At 40.3% G+C, this 26025-nt stretch overlaps 5 protein-coding genes and 1 pseudogene across 7 annotated transcripts; 4 read left to right on the top strand and 2 right to left on the bottom strand.

The window, feature by feature from the left end:
- The first annotated feature begins 1755 nt into the window (after window positions 1-1755).
- Window positions 1756-2235, top strand: LOC140765068 (uncharacterized). Its single transcript, XM_073103985.1, has one exon. The coding sequence runs from the start codon at window positions 1756-1758 to the stop codon at window positions 2233-2235; it is 480 nt and encodes a 159-aa protein (XP_072960086.1).
- On the top strand, window positions 2235-5407 carry LOC140764892 (cytochrome P450 734A1). The gene is made up of 4 exons (XM_073103718.1): window positions 2235-3102; window positions 3305-3549; window positions 3919-4276; window positions 4675-5407. Exons 1-4 carry the CDS (start codon window positions 2611-2613, stop codon window positions 5089-5091), a joined length of 1512 nt encoding a protein of 503 aa, XP_072959819.1. The 5' UTR covers window positions 2235-2610; the 3' UTR covers window positions 5092-5407.
- Window positions 5408-6183: 776 nt separating this feature from the next.
- LOC140765067 (NADH dehydrogenase [ubiquinone] flavoprotein 1, mitochondrial-like) lies at window positions 6184-7865 on the top strand (annotated as a pseudogene).
- Window positions 7866-8174: 309 nt separating this feature from the next.
- Window positions 8175-10064, top strand: LOC140765428 (uncharacterized). Of its 3 annotated transcripts, none has more exons than XM_073104514.1 (2): window positions 8175-8653; window positions 9140-10064. In XM_073104514.1, the coding sequence occupies exon 2, from the start codon at window positions 9241-9243 to the stop codon at window positions 9880-9882; it is 642 nt and encodes a 213-aa protein (XP_072960615.1). In that variant the 5' UTR covers window positions 8175-8653; window positions 9140-9240; the 3' UTR covers window positions 9883-10064. The 3 variants fall into 3 exon arrangements, with proteins under 3 accessions (XP_072960615.1, XP_072960613.1, XP_072960614.1); XM_073104513.1 differs by lacking the exon at window positions 8175-8653 and adding an exon at window positions 8721-9055; XM_073104512.1 differs by lacking the exon at window positions 8175-8653 and having other exon boundaries at window positions 8718-10064.
- A 522-nt stretch (window positions 10065-10586) lies between these two features.
- Window positions 10587-12895, bottom strand: LOC140765356 (uncharacterized). Its single transcript, XM_073104406.1, has 4 exons — window positions 12063-12895; window positions 11413-11620; window positions 11191-11320; window positions 10587-11108 (listed from the first exon to the last, which is right to left on the bottom strand). Exons 1-4 carry the CDS (start codon window positions 12776-12778, stop codon window positions 10861-10863), a joined length of 1302 nt encoding a protein of 433 aa, XP_072960507.1. The 5' UTR covers window positions 12779-12895; the 3' UTR covers window positions 10587-10860.
- Window positions 12896-14074: 1179 nt separating this feature from the next.
- Window positions 14075-25428, bottom strand: LOC140764173 (pyruvate, phosphate dikinase 2). Its single transcript, XM_073102582.1, has 21 exons — window positions 25269-25428; window positions 24867-25147; window positions 21000-21056; window positions 20666-20899; window positions 20448-20585; window positions 20145-20307; window positions 19819-20054; window positions 19463-19591; window positions 19087-19266; window positions 18856-18993; window positions 18204-18368; window positions 17824-17985; window positions 17448-17537; window positions 16987-17125; window positions 16346-16523; window positions 15906-16035; window positions 15446-15574; window positions 14976-15113; window positions 14786-14863; window positions 14586-14677; window positions 14075-14392 (listed from the first exon to the last, which is right to left on the bottom strand). The coding sequence occupies exons 2-21, from the start codon at window positions 25140-25142 to the stop codon at window positions 14350-14352; spliced, it is 2895 nt and encodes a 964-aa protein (XP_072958683.1). The 5' UTR covers window positions 25143-25147; window positions 25269-25428; the 3' UTR covers window positions 14075-14349.
- Window positions 25429-26025: the final 597 nt, after the last annotated feature.

Raw genomic sequence — 26025 nt, 5'->3', positions numbered from 1 at the left:
GAGTCATCATCTAGGATGCAGAGACATAGATGGTTGTTGATACAGCAGACAGTCCATAGATATTTAATAATGATCACATCTTTACAAAGTGTTCAATAATTTCAAAGGCAATTATGTAAAGACCCCTAATAACAATTATTGCATTGACAAGAATGGGATTAAAGAGGCTCAATACTTGGTTGCTTATTTGCTTGTCAGACACCTGCAATAGCAGGGTAAAATGAGTCAATATTCACAAAATACTCTCTTTATCATGTATATTTATATCAATGCAAGTAGAGTAACATCGCTGCTTTCTTCAAGTAGTATATTAAAGTGAGCATGATGCTCAAGTACATATATGAATAATGAAGTGAGTACGATGCTATAAAGTACATATAGGAATCATGGCAATGTTGCCAGATTCCCAAGCAAAGGCGCATTAATTATTAGCAGTAACTTGCAAGTCTGAATGCAGATTGAATTAATCAATGGGAGCACATGTTTCGCCTCGAGGAGAAGAAGCCACATCCTTTAGCATTTAAATTAACCCCCTTGTTTAAATCAATAAGCATCAATTGATACCAGGGAAGAATATATACATAGAGAATAGCAAGTGTCTCAAAAGGCCACCGCGACCACCACCACTGTAGCCTCAGTAGTCATGTTCTATTAGACTTGTTTGGTTTGAGATTAAGTTCCAAAATTCGATTGATTATTTTATTTTTTAGTTTTAATTTTTTTAAAAATAAATTTATTTAGATATAATAAAAATAAAAATATTTAGTTATTGAATCAATTTAAGAATCTCTAAATATGTTCATGGAAGGGCCTTAAATTCAAAGCGGACATGATCTAATAGATTCGTTTTCTCCTTAGGTCAAAAATATTTTTAGAAAAATTAATCGAGTTGGCCAATCTAAATGTATTAAAAAAAAATTAGCCCTTTTATTTTGTCAATCATTAACAAGCTCATAATCTTTTAATAAAAAGGCAAAGTGTCTCACAAGGAGAGGTGTCAGTGAAAAACCATAATCTATTTCCTTTTCGTTAATAGTTATTTGCTCATTTAAGCAGAGAGCAGTGATTTAATACTAACCAATTAGTTATTATCTATTAATAAATAGATAAGTATATAAGACATTTTATACATATGACTAGATTTATCAATAAGTAAATTTAATTTAAGTATTTTCTTATTATTTATTCTTATAACCGTTTCCCTAATATTAAAAGTGCGGATTTTTTACCAATTTATTATTATTTTATTTTTTATAAAAAATTAACTAAGAGAGATAAATGAAACACTAATTAATATTTATAATTAAACAAAGTAACTTTCGGTTCAATTACCGATACTTTCGATTAATTTTATTTAGTATTATTTAATCTATCTAACGTGGTACAGGGTCGCACGAAACATTTTATGCGCGCGACTCCGTGAACGCGCACCACGGGAATAACGGCGTTACGGATAAGAACGCGAGGATCACGCCCGGCAAGGCTGACGCGGATCGGGCCCAACTAACTATACGTTACCGCCCACGTGTCTCCATCCATTTCACCGTCGGGCCCGATCGTCCCTTTCCCCGGGTCCCCAACCTCTCCTTAAAGCAATGGTGGGTGAAATCCACCACCATAACTTCCCCCAAACCTCCCCACCACGTAAATTATCGCGAAAGCAAACGAAGACCAAGGGAAGGGGGAAAGGCTTCCTCTCTCTCTCTCTCTGCTTCTATAGATCTCGTCAGATCTCGAGTCTCCACGGCGATCGCCATGGGGACGGAGTTACTACGTCCACAGGACTGCCTCATGCGGGCTTTCAACAAGCCTAACAGGAGCCCAAACTCTAGCAGATCGTGGGGGGAGCAATCGTACCCGAAGCCGAGGAAGAGGAAGGAGGGATCGCCGAAATTAGCGAAGGGCAAGCATATGGTGATGGGGCAGGTCACTATCCTCAAGCATGGGGAGTCGCTGGACTCGGTGATGACGGGGAGGAAGAAGAGGGAAGCAAGCGCCGACTCGTGGGAGGTCGCCGTGTTCGGGTCAGCGAGGCTGGGGCCGGACCCGGACGCGATCCCCAAGGAGGTGAGGCTACGGCCGGTGAGGTGCGGCGACGCGTTCGCCGGAGTGGGATTCACGCTCTCGCCGTCACCGAGGGCGCTGCCGCTGCCGAGCTTCCCGAGGAGGAGGAAGGAGGTGGGAGTGGACGATTCGAAGACGAAAGGTCTCAGGCGATTGCTTCGCCTGGAATGAGAGAGAGAGAGAGAGAGAGAGAGAGAGAGAGAGAGAGAGAGAGAGAGGGGGGAAAGTGAATGGGGGCATCTACTCATCGATTCGTTTCCTGCGGGGAAACGGGGATGATGGGAGGTGGGATAAATTAGAGATGGAAATGAAATAGTTGTGAATGAGAATATATTTGTGGACTTGTTGTGAATACTATATAAAATCTTCTCTCACTTAAATTAGCTCACAACCAACCTTCTAATGTCTAAATTTTACAATAATTATAGTAACTTTAATCGTTTATTAAAAAAAAAAAAAAGCTATAAACGGTGAAGACGATGCTTCGTCTATTTAAAGAATAGCCCTCAGTCTTCTCTACTACCACTTTTGCTTAAAACTTGAAACATGGCTCTCATCTATCTCTTCTTCTTCTTCTTCCTCCTCCTCCTCCTCCTCTTCTACCTGCTGTTCCGCCTCGTCCTCCTCCCCCACCGCACCCGCCTCCACTTTCGCCGCCAAAACATCCACGGCCCGCCCCGCCGCCTCCTCTCCGGCAACGCTGCCGACATCCGCGCCGTCATCGCACGGGCCCAGTCCGCCCCCTTGCCCTCCTTCCACCACGACATCGTCCGCCGCGTCATCCCCCACTATGGCGAGTGGTCGGCGCAGTTCGGGCGGTGTTTCTTGTACTGGTTCGGGATCAGGCCGCGGCTTGCGGTGGCGGAGCCGGATCTCGTCCGGGCGGTGCTGGTGGATTCGACCGGGTCGTTCGAGAAGGTCGGGTTCAACCCTATATCGAGGCAGCTGTTCGGAGAAGGGCTGGTCGGGCTCAAGGGGAAGAAGTGGGCCCACCATAGGAGAGTGATCCAGCCGGCTTTTAACATGGAGCGAATCAAGGTGAGGAGGTCGAATCCATCGCTTTGACCCGCTTGTATCTATTTTCTCGTGCTCTTGACTCTTGTTTTGTTGATTTATCTGGATATCTGGACTTAAAGTAAAAAATTTAGCCAATTAATAGTAGGATGATATAAACTGGCATTTGCTCTTGGTAAATTAGATTAGGGTTCATATAAGTTTGAAGATTAACTGTTTGCTGTAGTGTTGGGTACCTGCAATTGCTACGAGCACATTGTCTATGTTGGAGAAATGGGAAGTGCAAGGTGGGAGTAGCTCTGAGTTTGAGATTGATGTGCATAAGGAGTTCCATACCTTCAGTGCAGATGTCATTTCTCGAGTGGCCTTCGGAAGTAGCTACGAGGAAGGGAAGCGGATCTTTCAATTGCAAGATGAGCAAACGCTATTAGTTTCTCTTGCACTACGAACCGTGTACATTCCAGGGTTCAGGTGAGTTTCTCTATGTGCTTTATGTAGGGTAAACGACAGAGGGTTCAGACTAATCCATCTTTGCCCTTAACTTTCAAAACGCCATGCCAATCTCATTGTCGAATTATATTCATTTCAAAACCGTTGATTTTAGAGTTCGAGGAGTGAACTTAAATTACTCGGTATACTCATGTCAGACATCTTGTAATTAACCATCTGAAGCATTTTCTAGTTCATGGAAATGATAGAATGAAATATTAACAAACATTTGTCTAATGGTAGCGCATCAATGCCTAAAAAAGATTTAGTATGGATAACACAACATGTTTGTATAAATAAAAATAATATTGCAGAATAGGATAAGATGATCTGGTTATCTTTCAATTGCAGGTTTTTGCCGACAAAGAAGAACAAAAAGAGATGGAGACTGAATAAGGAAATTCGAAGTTCTTTACAGAAATTGATTGAGGTTAACAAAAACGATTGTGAGAATTCAAAAAACTTGCTTGGTCTAATGATATCAGAAAATAGAAGTGGCAGTGAAGAGAAAATGGGAATTGAAGAAATCATTGATGAGTGCAAGACATTTTACTTTGCTGGCAAGGAAACAACAGCTAACTTTTTGACATGGGTAATCCTTCTTCTAGCATTACATCAAGATTGGCAGAACAAGGCACGTGAGGAAGTCACTTATGTTTGTGGTCACAGTGAGCATCCTAATGCTGAAGATCTGGGCAATCTCAAAATTGTAAGTTTAAGCTTTCCGGTTTATATACATATACGAAAGTATAATATCCAAATGGTGCTCTTAGTGCATAAGCTAGTGAATGATTCCCTCGATAGACTTTAACCTAGATGCTAGATGTTAGGGTCTTACGGGTATTACTTCGTGTGTATACTCATAAGAATTTGATTAAGGTGATGACTTCCTTGAATGGGTCATTAAAGGATTGCATGTTTTTTTCTCCTTTGATTCAAAAAGATACCTGAGTCTAGACAATGGCATAGCAGATATTGCATTCTTGATTGAGAGCACAATGATAAATCATCCTTGCCTGCCACCTAGACAGCTATCCTGTTTATGTGATCTTTAGCAATATCTTGGCTAATTATTCAGATTATATATCTCTACCAACATCAACACAGGTAAACATGGTGGTGAAGGAAACTCTCAGATTGTATCCTCCAGCAGTGGCACTTAATAGAATAACCACCAGGGATGTCAAGCTAGGCTCCCTCGACGTACCAGCTGGCACGCACATCTACATGCCTACTCTAGCCATACACCATGATGTCGAAGTATGGGGTGCTGATGCTAATGAGTTCAATCCATTGAGATTCGCAGACGGCAAGGGGCATCATCTTGGCGCATTCTTTCCCTTTGGTATTGGGCCTACCATTTGCGTCGGCCAAAACCTGGCACTTGTTGAGAGCAAAGTAGCTCTTTCCATGATTCTGCAGCGTTTCGAGTTTGATGTCTCGCCTTATTATGTTCACGCTCCCATGCTACTGATGACCCTTCAACCACAGTATGGCGCACAAGTTCTCTTCCGCAGGATTTGAGTTTGTACATGTCAGTTGCCATGTAAATTTTCTGCAAGGAGGCAAGGAGAACTTGATGCTTCATGCATTGAGCTAGTTGATATGCCAGAGAGGATCTGGTAAGCTGATAGTTTGTCACATTGTTACTGCAATGGAGAGAGTTCCACAATAGCAGAACAATGTAATTCTGCAGGAAATCTTTTGCCACACATGAAAATTTTGCTGAAACACTGCAGAGTGACTGCAATTATATGTATATTATGTATAATTCGCAACCTAATTTGGTGTAATGGGAGATGCAATATTGTCAGCTTTAAACAGTAAATAAATAAACTTTCTTTTAATATGTTTTTTGAAATGTTGACATTCGTTTAATATTGTCAGATTCTTCGTCACTGTCTGCAGATATATGCCTTTGTCTTTTCTCAGAAGAAAAAAAAAATGAAAAGAGAAAAGAACTCCGTATCATGGATACCTACGAACAACTCCAAGACTAGCATCAATATGGTGTTAAATTTCATTAGATTTGAGTACTTGGCTATTGCCATAAACTAGGGCGAGTTTAGTAGCGTCCATAGAATGAAGGATGAGATATTGGTGGATGGAGTTTACTTTCTCATATAAGGAGGAGGATACGCTGATCGTGTTTTCTGAGGATAAATTTGACTCAAGCTGGATAAACGTGACTTTATCTGGATAATCTTATCAACTTGGACAGATAATTCCTGTCTTATTTTCACCCTTATCTAGTGTCCCCACAGACTGAAAGAAATTTTTTTGTAAAACAAAGAATGAAGTTGCTTTTAGTTCTGAAACTTTGTGTTTTTTAAAACAAAGAAGAAACCAATAACACCCTTGCATAGTGGATGAGCTTTCTCTGTGATTGTATTGGTAGTGCTCTTCCTTTACCATTACCTTTCGTCTGTTCGTCAATGGTTTTTATTGCGTGATTGATTAAGCATGAGATGATATATATATATATATAATAAAAGGTTTTGAGAGATCTACTTGTTGCAATTTCTATAGTTGGTTTGAGCTCCTTTCATAGTTTGTTTGAGGATAAAGATCATCACAATTCTTGAAATGCTCACTGCGTTCTATGTTTCTGCATATATGGTGTATGTTATGAAATAAGGTTTATTGTACTTTAACTGTCGCCATATCCTATTGTAGTTTACTGCCTTTCATTCTCAGTTATTTTAGCATACCCGTGGAAATTAATCCACATCTTGGCCTGTCTATCTCTCTGATAATGTTATGCAACAGGACTTATTGTAATGTACCAAGCAGAAATATTCTATTTATTGATTGAGTAGTTATAAAAGTTGACAAATTTATCTAATTAGGATTTTCTTAACTAAAGTTATTTGTTTACTTCTTCTCGGAGACTTTTGAAGAACCTTTTCTCCCAACCAAGGGTACAGCTGGTTCATCGCTTAAATGGTGGAAGGTTGGGTTCTGCACTAAGGTCATTCAGCACTCATCCACCTCCTCCGCCTCTGGAGAAGACCCGCTTTGGTGGCCTTAAAGATGAAGACCGGATTTTTACCAACTTATATGGCATTCATGACCCTTTCCTCAAAGGTGCAATGAAGCGGGGTGACTGGTATAGAACAAAGGATTTGGTGGTTAAGGGATCGGACTGGATTGTCAATGAAATGGAGAAATCTGGTCTCCGAGGTCGTGGAGGAGCTGGCTTCCCAACGGGCCTCAAATGGTCTTTCATGCCAAAGGTATCAGATGGACGACCTTCGTATCTTGTTGTTAATGCTGATGAGAGTGAACCTGGAACATGTAAAGACAGAGAGATCGTGCGTCATGACCCACACAAACTACTTGAGGGGTGCTTGATTGCAGGAGGAGTATGTAAATGAGCGTCGAGCTCTTGAAAAGGCTAGAAAAGAGGCATATGAAGCAGGAATGCTAGGAAAAAATGCTTGTGGATCAGGTTATGATTTTGATGTACATATACAATTTGGTGCTGGTGCTTATATTTGCGGTGAAGAGACAACTTTGTTGGAGAGCCTTGAAGGCAAGCAGGGGAAACCAAGACTTAAGCCACCTTTTCCGGCTAATGCTGGGCTATATGGCTGTCCAACGACTGTCACAAATGTGGAAACTGTTGCTGTTTCTCCCACAATTCTTAGGAGAGGATCTGAATGGTTTGCAAGCTTTGGCCGGAAAAATAATTCAGGTACAAAACTGTTCTGTGTCTGGTCATGTGAACAAACCTTGCACTGTGGAAGAGGAGATGAGCATTCCACTGAAGGAGCTGATAGAGAGGCATTGTGGAGGTGTCAGAGGAGGGTGGGATAACCTGCTTGCTGTTATACCTGGGGGTTCATCTGTTCCTCTCCTGCCAAAGCACATTTGCGATGATATCCTCATGGACTATGATGCCCTTAAGGCTGTTCAATCTGGACTTGGCACAGCGGCCGTGATTGTGATGGATAAGTCCACCGATGTCGTCGATGCAATAGCAAGGCTGTCTTACTTCTATAAGCATGAGAGTTGCCGGCAATGCACACCGTGCAGGGGTGATCATGGAGAGGCTGAAGGTGGGTAATGCGAAGCTCGAGGAGATCGATATGCTTCAGGAGGTCACACAGCCCATATGTGCCCTGGGGGATGCTGCTGCATGGCCTGTGCAGGGGCTGATCAGGCATTTTAGGCCAGAGCATAAGAGGAGGATCAAGGAACGAGCAGAAAAGGAGCTGCAGCTGCATAAAGGCTTGCATAAGCTATTCCAATCTTCAACTTCCTTACTTTGTGGCAGTAATAATGAAAGCTCCTAGGTGCTATTTCTGTGAGGTAGACCCTCTTGCGGCCTTGTATGAATCCTAAATTTGTACTCGTTAGTTTAGAAAGCTTGATACAGTTTTGGAACTCTCGGAAGCTACAAAGCAGAACATGTGCTTTAATTCTTCCACAATTTAAAAATAATATTAAAAATAGAGGAGAGAGAATTATATATTAGCAAACTAATATTAAAAATAAGTGATTATTTACTTATTATATTAGGTATAAAAAATATTATTACGAGAAGAAATCTTTTAGATTCTAGGTATCTTCTCTGGAATCTATGAACAGAGGCCCAGACAAGCGCCCAACTCTAAAGGCAATAGGTGCCCCAGTACCTTAAAATAAGGCTATTTAAAGCCTAGTAGGAACTAGGAATATTCCTTTTATGTGAACAGAAGAGGAGATATATATATATAAAGGACATTTTGGCTATAAAGCTAGTAATACAAGTGGCAATTTGCAAAATTTCCATCGCCAAACTGGCACCTGCACTAACCTCTTGGATAACGACCTGTCCACTGTCTCCATTCTACTCCCTTTTCGCTTAATAATTGAATAGCTTGGAAGTATGCATTCAAGTCTCTTAGAGGAAGCAATCAATAGAGACAGACTAAAGTTCCCTCGCTGTAGGCTGTCGCCAACCTACTTCTCTCTCGGCTAAAAGCATGGCCGCCAATGTTCTTTTCTTCTCGAGAAACTGACGGCCTCACAAGATGCACGATTTCTGACCAAGTTTCATAGCTGGAGTTCCCTCCGCAAGCCAAGGTGGAAGTCAACCAAGGTATCCATTTTTTTTTAAAGAAAAAAGAAAAAAAAAAGACTCAAACTCTCTTCTTTTTTTATTTTAATAAAATAGAGTTCGAGTTTGGCAAACTCTTTTACGAGCTATTATATATTTTTGAAACGTGGCATGGTTAGAACCAAGCAAACCTATATCCAAATAATTTGTAGCAAAATATACTTCGATTATGATCATAGACACGTCAGCAACTGGCCACGTTATTAACAGCAAAGCTCGATTAGCTCCGTTCTTATTTCTGACGTGCTCGAAAAGATAACAACTCTCCATACCACCCAAAATAGAAACTATTACCATCAAGCCTTGTCATCTTACTATCCTTCCTTGTCCCACTATAAAGCTTCCCCCCACCTCTCCCCTGTTTCTAATTCCGGCAAAGCAAAGGTACTTTTTTGGAAAAAATTTATTTTATTTTTTTTGAAAAAAAAGCTATGCTGAGCCTTCGGAAGAGTCTTCTTACCTTGCTAGGGCTTTCCGACCCCGACGATCGCCGGAATCCATCCTACCGCTGCAGGAATCTTCCCCTGCCGGACCGCGGGCTGCTCCGCCTCCTAGCTGGCGACTCGCCAATGCCGCCCCACGTGCTGGAGTCCGCCGCCGTGGGCCCCACTGCGTCTCCGCCGGCGGCGAGGGTCGATGCCGGATCCCGCGGCCTCCTCCACCCCGACCACGGGGATCACTGCACGGAGAGCATCGGATCGGAGAGCTGCGACGGGGAGGCGGTGGAGGAGGCGGAGATGGAGGAGAAGGTGGTGGCGGCGGCGGAGGAGGAGGAGGAGGAGGAGAAGAGAGAGTGGGGGCAGCCGCGTCGGCGGAGGGAGGCGGCGAAGGCGGATGCGAAGAGGTTTCCGCCGCCTCTGCCGTGGCTCGTCGGGCGGCGGAGCCTGTTCTTCCGGGTCGTCAAGGAGGACGGACGGGTCCGGCTCACTGAGGTGCGGATGGAGCGGCCGGAGATATTCCACGCCTCCCGCCATGACGGTCGGCTCAGATTGGAGCTCATCGGACGCAACGGGAGCGCGAATCTCGAGGCGGGAAAGGTGGCAGCAGACGATGAGATGGAAGAGGAGAAAGAGGAGACGGAGGCGGAGATGGAGATGGAGGAGGAGAAGGAGAGGTGGGAAGTGGGAAGGATGACGAGGTGTCAAGACGCGGTGAACGGTGGTAACGATATGCCGATGTGGTGGAGTCACCGGTTTGTGACGACCGCGTGAGCCAGAGGGCGGTGAGAGAGGAATAAGGGTCACCGCGTGAACTCGTGCGCGCGGGTGGCGTCATTTATTGGTCATTTTTTTTTCCGAAGGTTTTGGTAAGTTTTTTAGGGCTCAATGTACATAATCTTGACGCAATATTGCGTACATTCCTTTGAGAATAAATTCACTCAGGCCTTGGCAACCCTCAATTACTAAGAATTTTGAGGAAAATCTATTTTCCAGATTTTAAAAAAAAAATTCAAAATAGCATTTGGATGCTTATTATGGAGTTTCAAATTACTCTTAACAATAAGCCATATTACATGACTTTGGGGTAAACTAAAATTCCACCTCAACTGGTGTAATTTTATTTAGAAACCTTTTTTCAACATTAATAAGGCCCATTTCTTCCGAACCCTCTGTTGCTTTCTCTCTCTCTCTCTCCCTAACAATATTTTTTCCTTCTTCCATTGAGTGTTACTAGAAGTTGCTCTATAAAAGCCATTTTCACAAACTGCTTAGTCGATAGGATTTTTTGATTCACTCGGTCATGAGTTGACGACGCCATTGGTAGCAAGCTTATGGCAGTTGAATTGTGGGGTTGGGTGGGGGAGGTCGATGGGAGGAGAAGGTAGGTGGGTCCGAGGATGATGAATTCATATTAATTACTCAAACATCATACCTGAATTAATTATTGTTAAGGAAAATGTCTAGAGTTTGTCCAATCAAATTCAGAGCATCCAAACAGGCCCTCAATGTATTCATAAACTATCTTTATCTTCTTGTTGATCACCACCCAAAGATTCATGTCTTTGCATTCTAAATACAAAAGAACAACAGCAACCAAAGGAGAACAAATGTACATGTAGTTCTCTCTCTCTCTCTCTCTGTTAGCAAATTCCTATCACTACACACACTATTTTTTAAATCATGTAAAGAAATCCTAACCTATGAACAAGCAAAGGAAAACAAGCACACACACACACACACAACTCTTAGTTAGCTCCCCCATATCCCTTTGGATGAAGCCTTATCTATCTTTACAACTCGCGGTTTCGGATCGCGGCGGTGACCGGTGTCAGCTTTGTCGACGTTAGCCATCGCTATGTCAACTTTTACAATGTGATGATCTGAAGTGCCCTTTGATGAGAAGACTCCATAAGAGCCAGGGACAAATTTATAGGGTAAATTTGGTGAAGCTAGTATGTAGTCTACTCTTGTGCCATACTTGCATGTCCCTTGCACATCTGCACTTGATTATAGAAAAGATTAGGTAATGATTAGTAGATTCTTTACCACAGATATTTAATTGATTGAGGGTATCATTACCTTGCCCTTTGGCAACTACAACAACAGCTTCACATTCCCCTGCAAAGTTCTTGGCATCCACATACTGCTTTCCCTTCAAGTACTTCATTACCTCCACCTTTGGTGTTGGCTTTCCAATCTCTTGATAGTACTATGAGGCATCATTACCAAAACTTCATCAGAAAAATGGGCCCAAGAGAAGAATAATCAAATATATAACCAAAGATTTGGCAACCTGTTTACCTTAACAATATCTTCCCATCTCTCTACAGAGTAGTCAGTTTCATCAAGAGAGTTTAATCCTCCGGCTAAAATATGCGGTGCGTCGCTCGATCGGAGAATCGAATTGATCTGTTTCAATCTCCAGTTCTCATCAAGGTGATCCAGATGAGTACAGTGGAAGTTTATTTCTCCAACTTTAGGGACCTCAATTGTGGCTTTCAACACATTCCTGCTTGCAAGTTACACTGACAAGTGAACAAATGGAGCCAGTTGACATCGAAATAAATGGATACTTCTTCAGTACAGTAGAACTCTTTGATGAAGTTCTAGGTTGCTAGACAAATTATTTACTAATAATGCTAAATTATTGTACTAATTTACCTAATCCTTTTCTTAGTGATTACTGTACAGTACTTGTGCTTGTCTGTCTTAGAGTACTGTAAGAATATCCAAAGACTCCTGCTTGGGCTGGCTGCCACTAAGTGATTCCTTAATGTGATCATCAATCTCCCTAATTTCAGTACTAAAACTCTAAATCAAGAAAAAGATTGCAATTATTTATAGCCAAGAATTACTAGCAGAGTTGTGATGAGTAACCGTAATAACTCGATCTTTATCACGATTTTTTTTTCTTTTATTATTCAGCGGTTAAACAGGGAAGAGGAACAAACCTGAAATCGGTGTCGTCGAAGATTTTCTGGACTTTCCAATGCTTGATCGGGAACTTGGATAGGATGGCATCGCCGTACTCCGGCGCCCAGCTCTCGGCGAAGACGTACTTCATCCCGAGCCCCTCCGCCAACTCCGACAGCGGCCGCATCCCCTTCTCCTCCTCCGCCTTCACATTCTGCAACGCGATGACATCCGCCTCCACCTCTCTCAGCACATCCAACACGCTCCTATCGCTCCCTCGCACGCTCTCCTTCTCCCTCGCTGCTCTCGGCAGGCTGAAGCTATGGCTAATGGGCGCTTTCCCCTTCCAAGCCCTGCTCCCAGAACCCATCTGCTTGCTTCTCTCCACCGAGATCTCGTTGTCCGGGAGATTTATCGACACACGTAATTTAGACCTCGACAAGCTCTGCTGCTTCAGAATGCTCTTCGGGCGGTCGTTCGCCGTCTTGCATCGGATATCATGCTCCTGTCCTCCGCCGGCGGCCGCTGGGCGACCAGTCACCGACACCGCGGGCGCCATCGAGAACATGGCGGCGTTGAACGTCGCGATCCGGATCGGCCTTCCACTGTCGTCGTCTCTCACATCGAACGCATCCTTCGCTTTCGTACTCCTCCCAAATCTTTGCACGACTACCTTCGGCTTCGCGCGGCGGCGGGCCGGCCACCAGAGACTGGAGAAGATGCGGCGGAGGGCGAGCTTGGCCATCTTGAGCATCGAATTGGAGACTTCTGGTAACTCTGGCTATTGCTTGGGAGTGATCATAGCTACCTATCTATCTATCTATCTATCTACGACTTGTTATTCTCCCTCCACTCTGACGATGACATGAGAGAGAAGAAAGTGATTAGTTATAGTTTAGTTTTGGTTTAGTTAGCCGAGGAAGACTTAGTACGCTCTCTCCTAAGGGTGACTGACACGTGGACGTAGTAGATGAGAGGAGAGAGGAGAGAGAGGAGAGAGAGGAGAGAGAGGAGAGAGAGGAGAGAGAGGAGAGAGAGGAGAGAAACCCTCTCAACTGCCCCCCAGGCCCCAGTTGGCCACTGAGTGGGTCAAGAGGGGGGACTGCTTTTGGGGGAAGAAAACAACTGGCATTTTCAACTACTCCAAGCAATAATTATAAATGCAAAGTAGGATTCAGCTTCAAACTATGCTAACTAAGGCAATTATACAAGGAGATACAGCTCACCATAAGAAGCCATGTCTTTAAATTATGTTTGGACTTGTGGACCCATTTGTCTTGTCCTTGCTTTCTCAAATGCTATGTGAGAGTTGCGTATTTAACGTAATATTAAAATATGACCTTCAGTTTTTACGACAGAAGTTATGAACTCAAATTTTAATAGATTATTAAAATGTTTAAGTTTAGGGGTTATAAAAAAATATATAAAACGTAATAATACTCTGCATACACGGAGGAGGTCTTCACCAAAATTTTCCACTGCTGCTTCTTTACCTTTGTGACAAAGTTGTTGCTAAAAGACCCACCCACCCACTGTTCCCAATTGGATTAACCAAAAGTATTGGTCTCTTGCTTAACCTTAATCTTAGCCAGGATTCGTTGAAGAAATAGAAAGGGGGTTAGAGAATCACCTTTGGGCTTTGTGCTCAAAAGGTGAAAGTTGGGATGGAGAGTTGTTCTTTTGGAAAGGCTAACCTTAGTGTGTGACTTTGATTGATGCCATGCAATTAGAAAAGTAGAGTTAACTATAGTGGGGCACCATCGTCATTAAACTAATCTGCTATTTAGGACGAGTGCAACGGTGTCAGCTTGCTGGATTTTGGGTGTACATGGATGAATAATAACGAACAAGACATGAAGACAAGCAGATGGGACAATTCAGGATCTCACTTTCTGTTTTCCGTCTCTCTCTCTCTAAATGGAGATTGAATGATGGATTAGAAAAAGACTAGCCTTTGGAACAAGTAGCTGACATGACAATTATAAAACTAGAAGGATAAAGTTAGAAAAAAAAGAAGAAGATAAAATGCTAGACAAAATTGTTTCCAAACTGAAGAACTGCAAATTCTTTTTTTTTTTTTTTTCATTTTTTCATAGTGAGACACTGGTCTTCCTCAGATAACAAAAGGGGCACCAAAAGAAAGATCACAAGAGCCACCTCTAAAAGTATCCAGTGTATCTCTGCATTACAGATAATTTTACATATACTTTAAGTGAGAGATAGCACAGGACACAGAAGGGAGCTATTATTCCACTGCGATGCATTAATTATTCCGCGAAGAACAAACGCTCAGATGTCGATCTAATGCCCGAAAGAAAGTTTGCTCTAAACAACCACTTGAGCTGCCGCTAACCGAGCGATAGGAACCCTGCAAATGATAATGAAAAATTAACAAGGTTCATTCAATGGATTGACTTCAGATTTCAGTTTCTCTTTTGATGAATTCATTTCCTCTACATTTTGTTTGTAGGGTAAATCATTTCCTCCATAGTATGTTGGTGGTATAGTATGAATCTTATGTACTCGATTTTTTTAATAAAAAATAGATTCTGATGATATACCTGAATGGGGAGCATGAAACGTAGTCTAATCCGGCCTTTGCAAAGAAGGCAACTGACGAAGGTTCACCCCCATGCTCACCACAAATTCCCACCTGTCCGAGAATTCAGAGTGAAGTTAGTCTCTCTGTCTGAAAACTGGTATTAGACGAATGCATTCAGATTTCCAGACACATCCACTGTGTACTTCTTATGTTGCTAACCTTTAAATCAGGCCGAGCCCTGCGGCCTCTTTCGGTTGCGATCTTAATCAGCTCACCGACCCCCTTCTGATCAAGCACCTGGCATACGAGCACTCTATCAGAATTCACAACTCAAACTGTAGTAAGATATAGTGTCCCAACAAAATAACGTGAATCTTTCTTACTGATAAATAATTACATATAATGTTACCTCGAAAGGATCATTTTGCAGGATACCCTGGGCTAGATAGATTGGGAGAAACTTGCCAACATCATCTCTACTATAACCAAATGTCATCTGGGTGAGATCATTTGTCCCAAAAGAGAAGAACTCTGCTTGCTCTGCAATCTGCCAATCACAATAAAGACTTTGAATAAGGAGAGAGTCTAAAAAATCGATATTGATATGGGAGAATAATTGGCAATCATACTTGTCCTGTCCAAATTTAAGGATGATGACTGCAAGCCTAACAGAAGCAAATGAGTGGTAGGTACTATATCTGGTATAATGATTTCTTCTAGGATGTATTGTTTATGGTCATACTCATATGTGACTAAGAGTATAATGAAGTAGACCTTGGTATAAGTATGAAAAAGTTAATCATGCATGTAAATTTTGGTTACTATATTAGACATCAAATAATATCCTGAAAAATCGAAAAAGCTAAGTTTGCAACTCACCTCATCTGCTACTAAGGCAGCCCTAGGAATTTCAATCATGGTCCCAACTTTATAGTTAATAGAAGTGCCCATGGCAGCAAACACTTTTTCTGCGATTTTGCGTATCAGACTCATCTGATGCCCTAGTTCCTGCAAGTCCAAGATGACAATCATTGAAAGATGGAAAGAGGTGCAAAACAGGGGACACCATGCAACTGGAGAATTAAACCATTCAAAATCGATATGATATGAGACTTCACAACTGGATATGGAGCAAATTTTCACATTTCTGTTACGCTCACTTCACAAATGGATCATTCTTTAAAATTTTAGATGGTATTTTATTTCCACTGTAGTTTACTCTTGCAATAATGAATAGTAGGTCAACCAAGCATTGTCACTGGATTATTACAAATGTGCAGCTGAACATGAAATAATGCTTAAAATGAGAACAGAGTGAAAGATAGGACAAGGGACATGCCTGAGGTGTTCCCACGAGAGGTACCATTATTTCTGGAAAAACTTTAACACCTTGGTTGATCATAGAAATAGCAGCTTCAAAAATAGCACGCGCTTGCATTTCTGTTAATTCCGGGTATGATATTCCGAGCCTAAAATCACAAGATCGTGCCATTAATACACCGTAAAAAAATGATGGGATAGATAGTCTCAACATAAAACAAATATGATCTTTTAGAAAGTGCATCTTCACCATATGAGAAAGATAGCGCTGTAATCACAAAAAAAAGAATTTAACCAAAAACAAAGGTTTGAACTATAGATATGTACTATCAATTTTCTGGAGTAGATTTCTAAGACAATATAAGGAGAGGAAATAATAATCAATCAAAGAGTAAAGAGAGCCAAACAAAATTTTAATAGGTAGATTACAGGCAAGAAGATTGGCAAAGTAAGTCCAACCTGCAGCCGCGGAAACCAAGCATTGGATTTACTTCAGAGAGCTTCTCAACTCTTGCAAAGACTTCCTCTTCGGTTGTGCCAGTGTCTGAAGATAATTCACGTACAATGTCATCAATGTTACCTTCTGGAAGGAACTCATGAAGAGGAGGATCTAGCAACCGGATAGTCACTGGAAGTCCTGAAATATAAACATTTAAGGAGATCAAAAATCAAAATAAATGCTTCCTGAGAAACCCCTAGGAGAAGTAACTTATATGCAGAAATTGAAAGCATGACCTGTTTGAATGAGTAAAAAAAACCACTTGTCATGGGAACAATATGATGAGAAATGTTTTATTTAACACTTAAATGCTTTAAGAACATCATTAGATCCAGGGAATTCCTCAACTATCAGGTCTGACTATTACAAATTCTCCTTCAGATTACAAATGCACATGCAATCAGTAATAGTCAAGCAATATAGATGCCTTCTATATCTATACCAGCATGCCAATCACCACTCCATGATAGATGCCTTCTATATCTATACCAACATGCCAATCACCACTCTATGATAGACTACTATATCGTTTCTTTTAAAGTTCCATAATATCATGAAGCTGATAAGATAATTAACATCTCTGAGTGAAGAAAAGTCATACCATCCATGGCACGGAAAATGCCTTCAAAATCAGATCTCTGGTAGGGCAAGAGGAGATCCAATGCTTTTTGCCTCTGTTCAAGAGTTGGTGCCATTATCATCTTTCTTACAGCCTTTATCCTTTCGTCGGAAGCAAAGAACTGAGACATTATGCATACCAAAATGCAAATCGAAGATTATTAGTGACTAGCATTGTATAAAGTCAAAACAAGCTTCTGAGTGCTTAACATCTCTTGAAGCATTAAAATTTACAACAGTACAGATTAGATAATTTAGTCTTCTTTTCCATATACAATTATTATCATTTAATGAGGAACATTTATCTTCGAAGTAGCTTAAAAGCTACAAATGGTTAGTAGCCAATATTATCTGTGTTTTACACCAGAGCAGTCGATCAGTGATGTGATATAAATTTTCCAGGACCATTAAAAAAGATAGACAAAGAGAAAATATTAAACTCACCATGTGTTCTGTCCTACAAAGTCCAATTCCTTCAGCACCATTATTTCTTGCAGCCAATGCATCTGCAGGTGTGTCTGCATTTGCCATGACCTAGCATATTGACCATTCACAATGAGCACTTCCACTTTTGTGAATGACAAAAAGCATTTGCGCAAACCAAACAAAACTGACGATATCCAACTCTTCTCATATTAGACACCATATGGATTTGTAAAAGGCAATGAAACTAATTGAAAAAAAAATAAAACAAATATTTACAATATTTGATAAGTTTATAAAAAGAGGCTGTAGTAAATATTGCTTTTAAATTATAAGATTTCCAAGTTTTGTGTTGGCCAGAAGGCAAGAAAAGTTTGTTTGCCCATAAAATTGGTACCTTTATCTGCCTAATCCCGTCCACCCAAGCCATGAAAGCTCCCAAGTCACCACTGAGAGCTGGTGGACAAAGTGGCTGCTTTCCCAAAATAACTTCTCCAGTTGATCCATTCAGTGATAGCCAGTCACCTTCCTGTAAAATCTTGTCTCCAACAACAACTACCTAAAATGCCAAAAAAAATTAAAGAATATCAAAAACCAAAAAAATCTTGCAACAAAAAAGTGACACAAAGTTTATTACTTATAGTAACTCATTGCTAAATAAGAAAGAATAATAATTGCGACTGTTAACAATCAATAGAAGTTCAATATTATGAAATCAATTAAGCGTAACATGCTAAACCTTCACCACATTGGAAAGCAGTTGATCTAAGTAGTCACCTTGTCTGCATCATTCACGCGGATATCAGAGCAGCCAGATACACAACATTTTCCCCATCCACGAGCTACAACAGCCGCATGAGAAGTCATGCCACCTCTTGCTGTCAGAATACCAGTGGCTGCATGCATGCCACCAACATCCTCCGGACTGGTCTCCGTCCTCACCTGCATATATGCAAACCATGATAAATGTAAAACATGAGAGAATAACAAGGTCAACAAAGTTGAGCATATGTAATTTTCATTGAGTTACATGCATCTTTTATGACCACCAGGCAGTAAAAATCAAGTATGCACAATACAACCTAAATCAACAACAATTACGGAAGTCTGATCTGTAATCTTCATCTTCATTATATCCATAATCTAACTCTAACCTTTCTTATAAATAGAGAATTACACTAGATCAAACATTTAAGTCCACAAGGCTCCAAGATTAAGGAAGGGTTCAATTAAAAGCCATGTATCATAATCACCTAGAAAACATCTTAATAGGTTCATTGTGGCACACTTCACATAGGATGATGACCAAGGTGGAATAATTCAAAATAACACTCTCCTATAATTGCAGATTACCTAGAATTCCAGAAACAGCCTGCCAGTAACATAATGTTGGCTATATGATCTTATACCAAGAGGATGACTTTCTTACCAAAATTACAGCCTTCCCTTGGGCGTGCCATGCTTCAGCGTCCTCAGCAGTGAAGACAACTTGACCTACTGCAGCACCCGGTGATGCTGGCAAGCCTGTAGCAATCACTTTGTCTTTGTATGCAGATGGATTTTCAAACTGTTAAGGGTGGAGATAGTAACAATCAGCCAGATATATGACACAGTGATCTATAAATAACAATCAGTGTCTATGAGTAAATCTAACTGATACCTGCGGATGAAGAAGTTGGTCCAGATGCCCTGGTTCTACCATTTTAATAGCAGAACGAGTATCAACAAGGCCCTCTTCGACCATGTCCACTGCAATCTTTACAGCACCTTTGCCAGTACGCTTTCCTGTTCTGCACTGAAGCATCCACAGCCTATTTTCTTGAACAGTAAATTCAATATCCTGCATTTACAGGAGAAAGATCAATTAATTTCAAGCTCTGTGAACAATAAATGGCCCCAGATTCAAAGTTACTAATATTCATCTCAAGTAAATCAGAATTTGGTGAGGCAATAAGTGCAATGAAAATGACTTCAAAAGTATCAGCTGTATTCCTAATCGACACTACTATTATATGTTAGAAAAGAATTGGTCATACCATCATATCCTTATAATGCCGCTCCAATATGTTGCAATTCTCGACAAGCTCGGCATAAGCCTCTGGCATGCAGTCCTTCATTCTCTCTATATCCTGCGGAGTTCTTATTCCAGCAACTACATCCTCACCCTGTCATCATTGCAGAGATATGTACAATCACTTAGTTTTACTTAATTAATACATATACAAATTCTATATCTCCACGATAAGAGAAAAAAAAATCAAAATTTTGCCAAGCATAACATGGAAAACCCACTTGGATTGGCATCATTTTGGAAACGTGAACACATTTAGGATCATATCGACATAAAGTTCGTTCGTTTACTAATTTGAATCCAGAAAATTGCTTCCAATACCTGCGCATTGATGAGGAACTCCCCGTAAAGCTTCTTCTCGCCGGTGCTAGGGTTCCTAGTAAAGAGCACGCCGGTCCCGGAGGTATCGCCCATGTTGCCGAACACCATGCACTGCACATTGACCGCAGTTCCCTTGAGCCCAGTGATCTGGTTGATGCTCCTATACTTCTTCGCCCTGGGACTGTCCCAGGAATCAAACACCGCCAAGACCGCCAAGTGCAGCTGCTTCTTTGGATCTACAAACACAGTTCAAAAATCACAACACAATCTAAGTTTCTAAAATGGCGTAAAAGGATTGGGTCGAAGGAGATGGAAAGATTAATCACCTGAAGGGAATTGCTCGCCTTTGGCTTCGAGGTAGACATTCTTGTATTGGGCGACCAACTCCTTGAGATCGGCGGAGGTGAGCTCGGTGTCCTGGCGCACGCCTTTGGCCGCTTTGAGGGCTTCGAGCTTCTCCTCGAATAGCGCGTGGGGGATACTCATAACCTAAAAACAAATATCTGATTAGAAAGGGGTGTATTCGCAAAAATACAAAATAAATAATCCTCCTATCCGAGTCAAGTGGAGCCCGCGTATGAAAATAGAACACGATAATAATAGGCGACGATCCGAGTCAAAGTACTGACCACGTCCCCGAACATATCCAAAAAGCGGCGGTACGAGTCGTATGCAAATCTCTCCCCGCTCTTCGCCGCCAACCCCATCACCACCTCATCATTGAGTCCCAGATTTAGCACCGTATCCATCATCCCAGGCATGGACACCTACGTGCACGTACATCAAATAACATCCGTACAAAATAGTAATAATAAATAAATAAACTGATGATCATACTGCCGCGTACCGCAGCACCGGATCGGACGGACACGAGAAGCGGCTTCTCTGCGTTTCCAAGTTTAGCTCCCATTTCCTCCTCCACCCAGAGGAGGCCTTCCAGAATCTCCTCCCATAGGCCTGGGGGTAGCTTGAGGCCATTCTCCTGGTACTGCTGGCACGCCTCCGTCGACACCGTCAGCCCCGGCGGCACCGACAGCCCGATGCTCGCCATCTCCGCCAGGTTCGCCCCTTTCCCCCCCAACTATTACAATTCCAGATAAGAGTTATATATGTGTATATATATATCGCACCCCTTCTGCTGCACCATACTGCTAATAAACAAATAAGAAGGAATCGCTCACCAGAGCTTTCATGCCTTTGTTGCCCTCGCTCTTCCCCTTGCCGAAGGTGAAGACTCTCTGGTGTCGAACAACATGGGCAGCTGGAGCCATTAGTACAACAACAAGGAGAAGAACAACAAGAAGAAGAAGAAGAAGAACAACAACAACAAGAACAACAACAAGGAGAACAAAGATTATGTGATTGTGTGATGAGCGAGAGGGTGGAGTGGCGTCTATTTATAGTGGGGGTTACCATGAGAGGGGAGACGTGATGATAGGGACAAGGGGTAGGATAACTCTTTGATGGGTCACATACACGTAAATGGGATGGAGATGAGTTGGATAATAAATAGGAATTTTTGGCGTATTCCGAGATAAAACTAAGCGCAGGGATGGAAGGACGCGTAGGCAGGAAGTACCCACACGAGTCGTGTGCCAGAGCCCCGAGGCTTTACCTGTCGACGTGGATTTCGGTGGGTCCCCTCATCCCGTTCCTGGGACCCACCTACGAGTTAAAACCGCGGGCACTTGACAGAGCTTCTGCGAACCTCTGGTTTTCCGCTAGATCTAACGGCGTTACACTATGCGAATGTCCATTTTTTTTTTCAAAAAATAAATAAATAGAGAGAAAATCCTCATATTTATCCATATGACAAATTTGTACCCAAAAAACAAAATGGCTTTCTTTTGTTTACATAAATATTTTTCTAATTATCTAAGTATTTACGATCCAATTATCGAAGTTCTTTGAATGATGTAGACATAGTTCTGACACTCTATACCTTTTGAGTGACAGATATGTTATTAAAAAAAATAGACTACCATTGAGAGGTTCCTCATAGAAGAGATTTTTTTTTTTTAATCACTAGTGTACCTTTCTGAGGAAAACTTTCTAAAAGAAAAAAGAAATCTGAGAACAAATCCAAGATAGATAGCCCTAAAGATTTGAGCCAAATTGTCATCGAGATAATGTTACAACCCAAATCTAAGAGAGGAAAAAGGGATGAGCTCCTCCAAGTCACAGGCAAGACCATTCATTGGAACACTTGCATCTTTGAAAACTGTGGGCGAAATGAGGCAGACTAGTGGTATATACACTTAATAAAAATTATCCATAATAGTAAATCAACTTAGATGAGTAAATTATTCAACTAATCAGAGTGTTCCAAGTGCACGAGGTTCTTATTATTAATACAGAATCTGCAATCTTACTGCATAAATGGAGAGGATGATAGTGATTGTTATTGAATTTCTTTCAACAATAATTACCACAGGTGTTATCTTTGCCACTTGGGATTATCCTAAAATTTAGTCCAAAATCAAGACCAGAATAACAAGATTTAGGTGTGACAATTATGTTACTGCCCTTCAAATTACTCACACTTTGGTTTTTTTTTTTTATATATATAGCTAAGAATATCAATAAATATATCCACTAAAATCTTAATATATATTTTAAATGCTCAACTTTCTCGAGACAAAGTGGGCAGTGTGTCGACTGTCCAAACTCCAAACCTTTAGTTGGCTGCATTACCTTAATATAATTGCTACCTATTTTTCATCTAACTCCTGATTATTTACTAATTAGCATCAAAATATGATGGTTTCCAACCAAAGACTCAAGTGGAACTTTGCAACATGCATGAATTAAGAAAGAGATTTTTATATAAATATTATGCACTCTAAACTTAAAAAATAAGAATATTTTAGTTACTAATGTATACTTATTTAGTTGAATAAATGTATGTCAGAAATTAATTATATTAACAATTGAAAGAGAAATTTTCTAACAGTAATTATGATAGTTAAAAAAATTAGTGATAATTATGTAAAAAAATCTCATTAAAAATAAATAAGAAGTGACCCAAAGTCACTGTAGTGGAGTGTGACAGTTTCTATAACCCTAATCATCATCTAGTGTGTCATATATATATATATATATATATATAAAGTATGGAGAAATGAGAGTATATTGCATGTCAGTGACCAAGTGATTATTAAAAAATTATTTATTTATCCCCGTGACCGCTTAAATATCATGCATGTTGCTTGTGTTTGTTGCTCATTTTGTTTTTTTGCTTGGTAGCAAGCTTGGCTGCTTGCTACAAATCTTCTTTATTTTAATTGATATTTTGTCCATCATTTTCTTTATTTCACCACCCATGGATTCCGATTCGGATTCCTTTCATACTCTCTCTCTTTTTTCTCCCTTAATATATTAAAAAAAATGTTTAATTTGTCAAGATGTTCAATGGACTGAGGGCAAAAATTTTCTATCATCATGGATGGTGTTGGTTAACCCATCTATTTACACTCACTATTAGTCTATTAAGCTAGCTTTTCCATAATTAATCCCCCAAAATATATTTCTCTAAGAGATAAGAAAGACATGCAAAGTGACATATAAGTTTAATATTTGATGACACTATTGATATGTAATAGACTCAGATCTTTTAAGTAGTAGGAGCTAGTATACTTATGAAACCTTTGAAAGCAATCACATGAGGAAAGCAATAGTATAACATAGAGGCTAGTGATATTAGGTGTGAAATTTCTACTCCTACTGGTTCTTGAAATGAGGATTTATTTGGAGGGAAGAAGGAATATAAGATCCAGAAGCATGTGAGGAAACAAAACAAAATGTATCCTAATGATGCCAATAGGAGTTCAATCTAGGACTGTGGGGAAAAGAAAATTTGGACTTTGATGCCAGAAAAGAGAGATATCTATGGCTCGCATTCCAATGCCAATAAAATTCAGTGCTAATATTGGCATGGTGTTATAGTGTATTGACCAAATTACCCTCTTCCAAATTTTCTTATACCAAAATAGACCATTTTTTTTAGCGTCTTTTTCTTATTATATATATAAGATGTTGATCTCATCAGCAGATAAAAAGAAAAAAAAATTAAAACAGACTTAATTAAATATATTAGCATTTTATTTAAAAAAATTTAAATAAATTATTGATAAGTTCAGCGATTTATGTATATAAATAGCTGCTAAGATTAATATTTTATCTCGCTAGTTTATATATATAATACTGATAAACTAGTATTTTATTAATGATTATAGTAGGACAGATCTATGTTAATTATATGTTTACTTGCATCCGTAGAGGTTCTATATTTTGGTATATAAATAGCCGCTAAAATTTATGTATATGAATAGTTGCTAAGATTAACATTTTATCTCACTAATTTATATATATATATATATATATAATATTGATAAAATAGCATTTTATTGATGACTATAGTAGGACAGATTTATGTTAATTATATGTTTACTTGCATCCGGGGCAAGTAGAGGTTTTATATTTTGGTTGCTATATAATATAGCCATATAATTTATCATCTAGACAGGTTTGATTGAAATATAGTGGCCTTTCCATGCAAAAATGTTTGTAGGCCTTGCAAGGATCGATTTGAAATGAAATTATATATATGCAAATGAGTATTTGATGTTGCTCTCTTAAATGTTCATTATGTTGCATTATGTGCACTAATCGTGTTCATCTTAATGCCTAACTAGTTGCCTATTAGTTAGCCCATAGCTATCTTAGACATGTTTTGATTCTGTTTTCTTTGCAATAAATTAGGCAAGGGAACATCAGATTTCATCTCATGAATCATCACAAATATATTTGTCTGCTATTTTGGAATCTTCTTATCTTTGTCCTGTTTGGGCCTCCATTAAGTTCTAATAAATTGAGGAAAACCTATCCCACATAATCTTTGATTGACCCAATTGGCTTGTTCTTTAGCTTTAGCTTGCGCATTAATCTGAGCTCACCCTATCAATCTAGGATTAAATGGAAAAAGGAAAACCTATAATTTATTAGCCTGCTCTTAATATTGCATAATTATAACGAATAAAGAGAAGTACCTTTTTTGTGGTAGGTATTGGTGCAATGACTGCTTTAAGGGGAGGGCAACTTTGACTTCGATTCGCACTTGGCTCAAAACCAATTTGATCAGGCTTATGCATTCGCCTACCGTCAACCCTAACAACCCGAATCGGTGGTTGAGCTCGACCTTTCCATCCCTTCTTAATTCTAAGCCCACCGAGCTCTTCTACGAGATACTTCTCCTTTGAGACAATCCTTTGTACGTAAATTTCTTTTCCCGAAGGTATATACACGCCTTTCGTAGTTGAAGCCATCTCGCCTTTCATTGGAAGATCCAAAGTAGACATAATTCAGATACTATTCCAACTTGATCCAATGCAACAAACATAGAAGGAATGGAAGAAGAGGAAGAAGAGAAGAATAGGAACTCATCACTGTACCTTAACAAAGAACGTGTCGATTGGAGCTTCTTCTTCCTTGGTGTGTACTTTTTTTCGTTTCCCCCCCTAACTTTTTGTATATATATGTATATAAATTATATTTGTACAAGATCTTAGGAACAGGAGAGGAGGGAAGAGGGACTTTTGGGCGTCGAGCATATTGAACGAGACTAGTAATATCGAGGAGAATATTAATCGCATATTACGTACTTGCCCTTCTCTTATTTGAAAATGACGGCTGATTTTGAGAGCGTGGAAGGGCCACCTACTGTCCTTGTGTGAGGGTATATTTGGAAAATTAAGATGTTAGGCTCTTATCTTCGCCTTCTTTGGTCCCTGCGTTTTTTGTGATCTCCATAGGAGGACGGGGAGAGAGTGGAGAGGAGGAATTAAAATGGGAGGGGGGAATTATTGGGCACCCTAAAAGGTGACCTCGTGGGGGACCCACGGTTTACTTACGACTTGGGATATACTGATTCGTTCAGTAGAATGTCGCAACGTGGCTTCCTGCCGTTCACATGCGCCGCCGATGCCTCCCACCTTATCTGGACCGGATTAGACCGGACCCGAGATAAATTTTCCTTTAATTTTCGAAGATATTTATATTAACCACCCTATATATTTGGGTGATTCGCAACTTAAACTAATGTTACTTTTTCTTTTTACATCCATTCCCATTCTATATCTACTTTATAATTTCACCTATTGTCTGTAAAATGACTGTAGCGCACTTAGACTTATTATTTTAGTAGAGAAA

Source organism: Typha angustifolia, chromosome 8 (assembly GCF_048772165.1).
Source record: "Typha angustifolia cultivar Huaian chromosome 8, ASM4877216v1, whole genome shotgun sequence".
NCBI lineage: Eukaryota > Viridiplantae > Streptophyta > Magnoliopsida > Poales > Typhaceae > Typha > Typha angustifolia.
The sequence above is the reverse complement of the archived record's forward strand: the minus strand, read 5'-3'. Positions and strand labels throughout refer to the sequence as shown.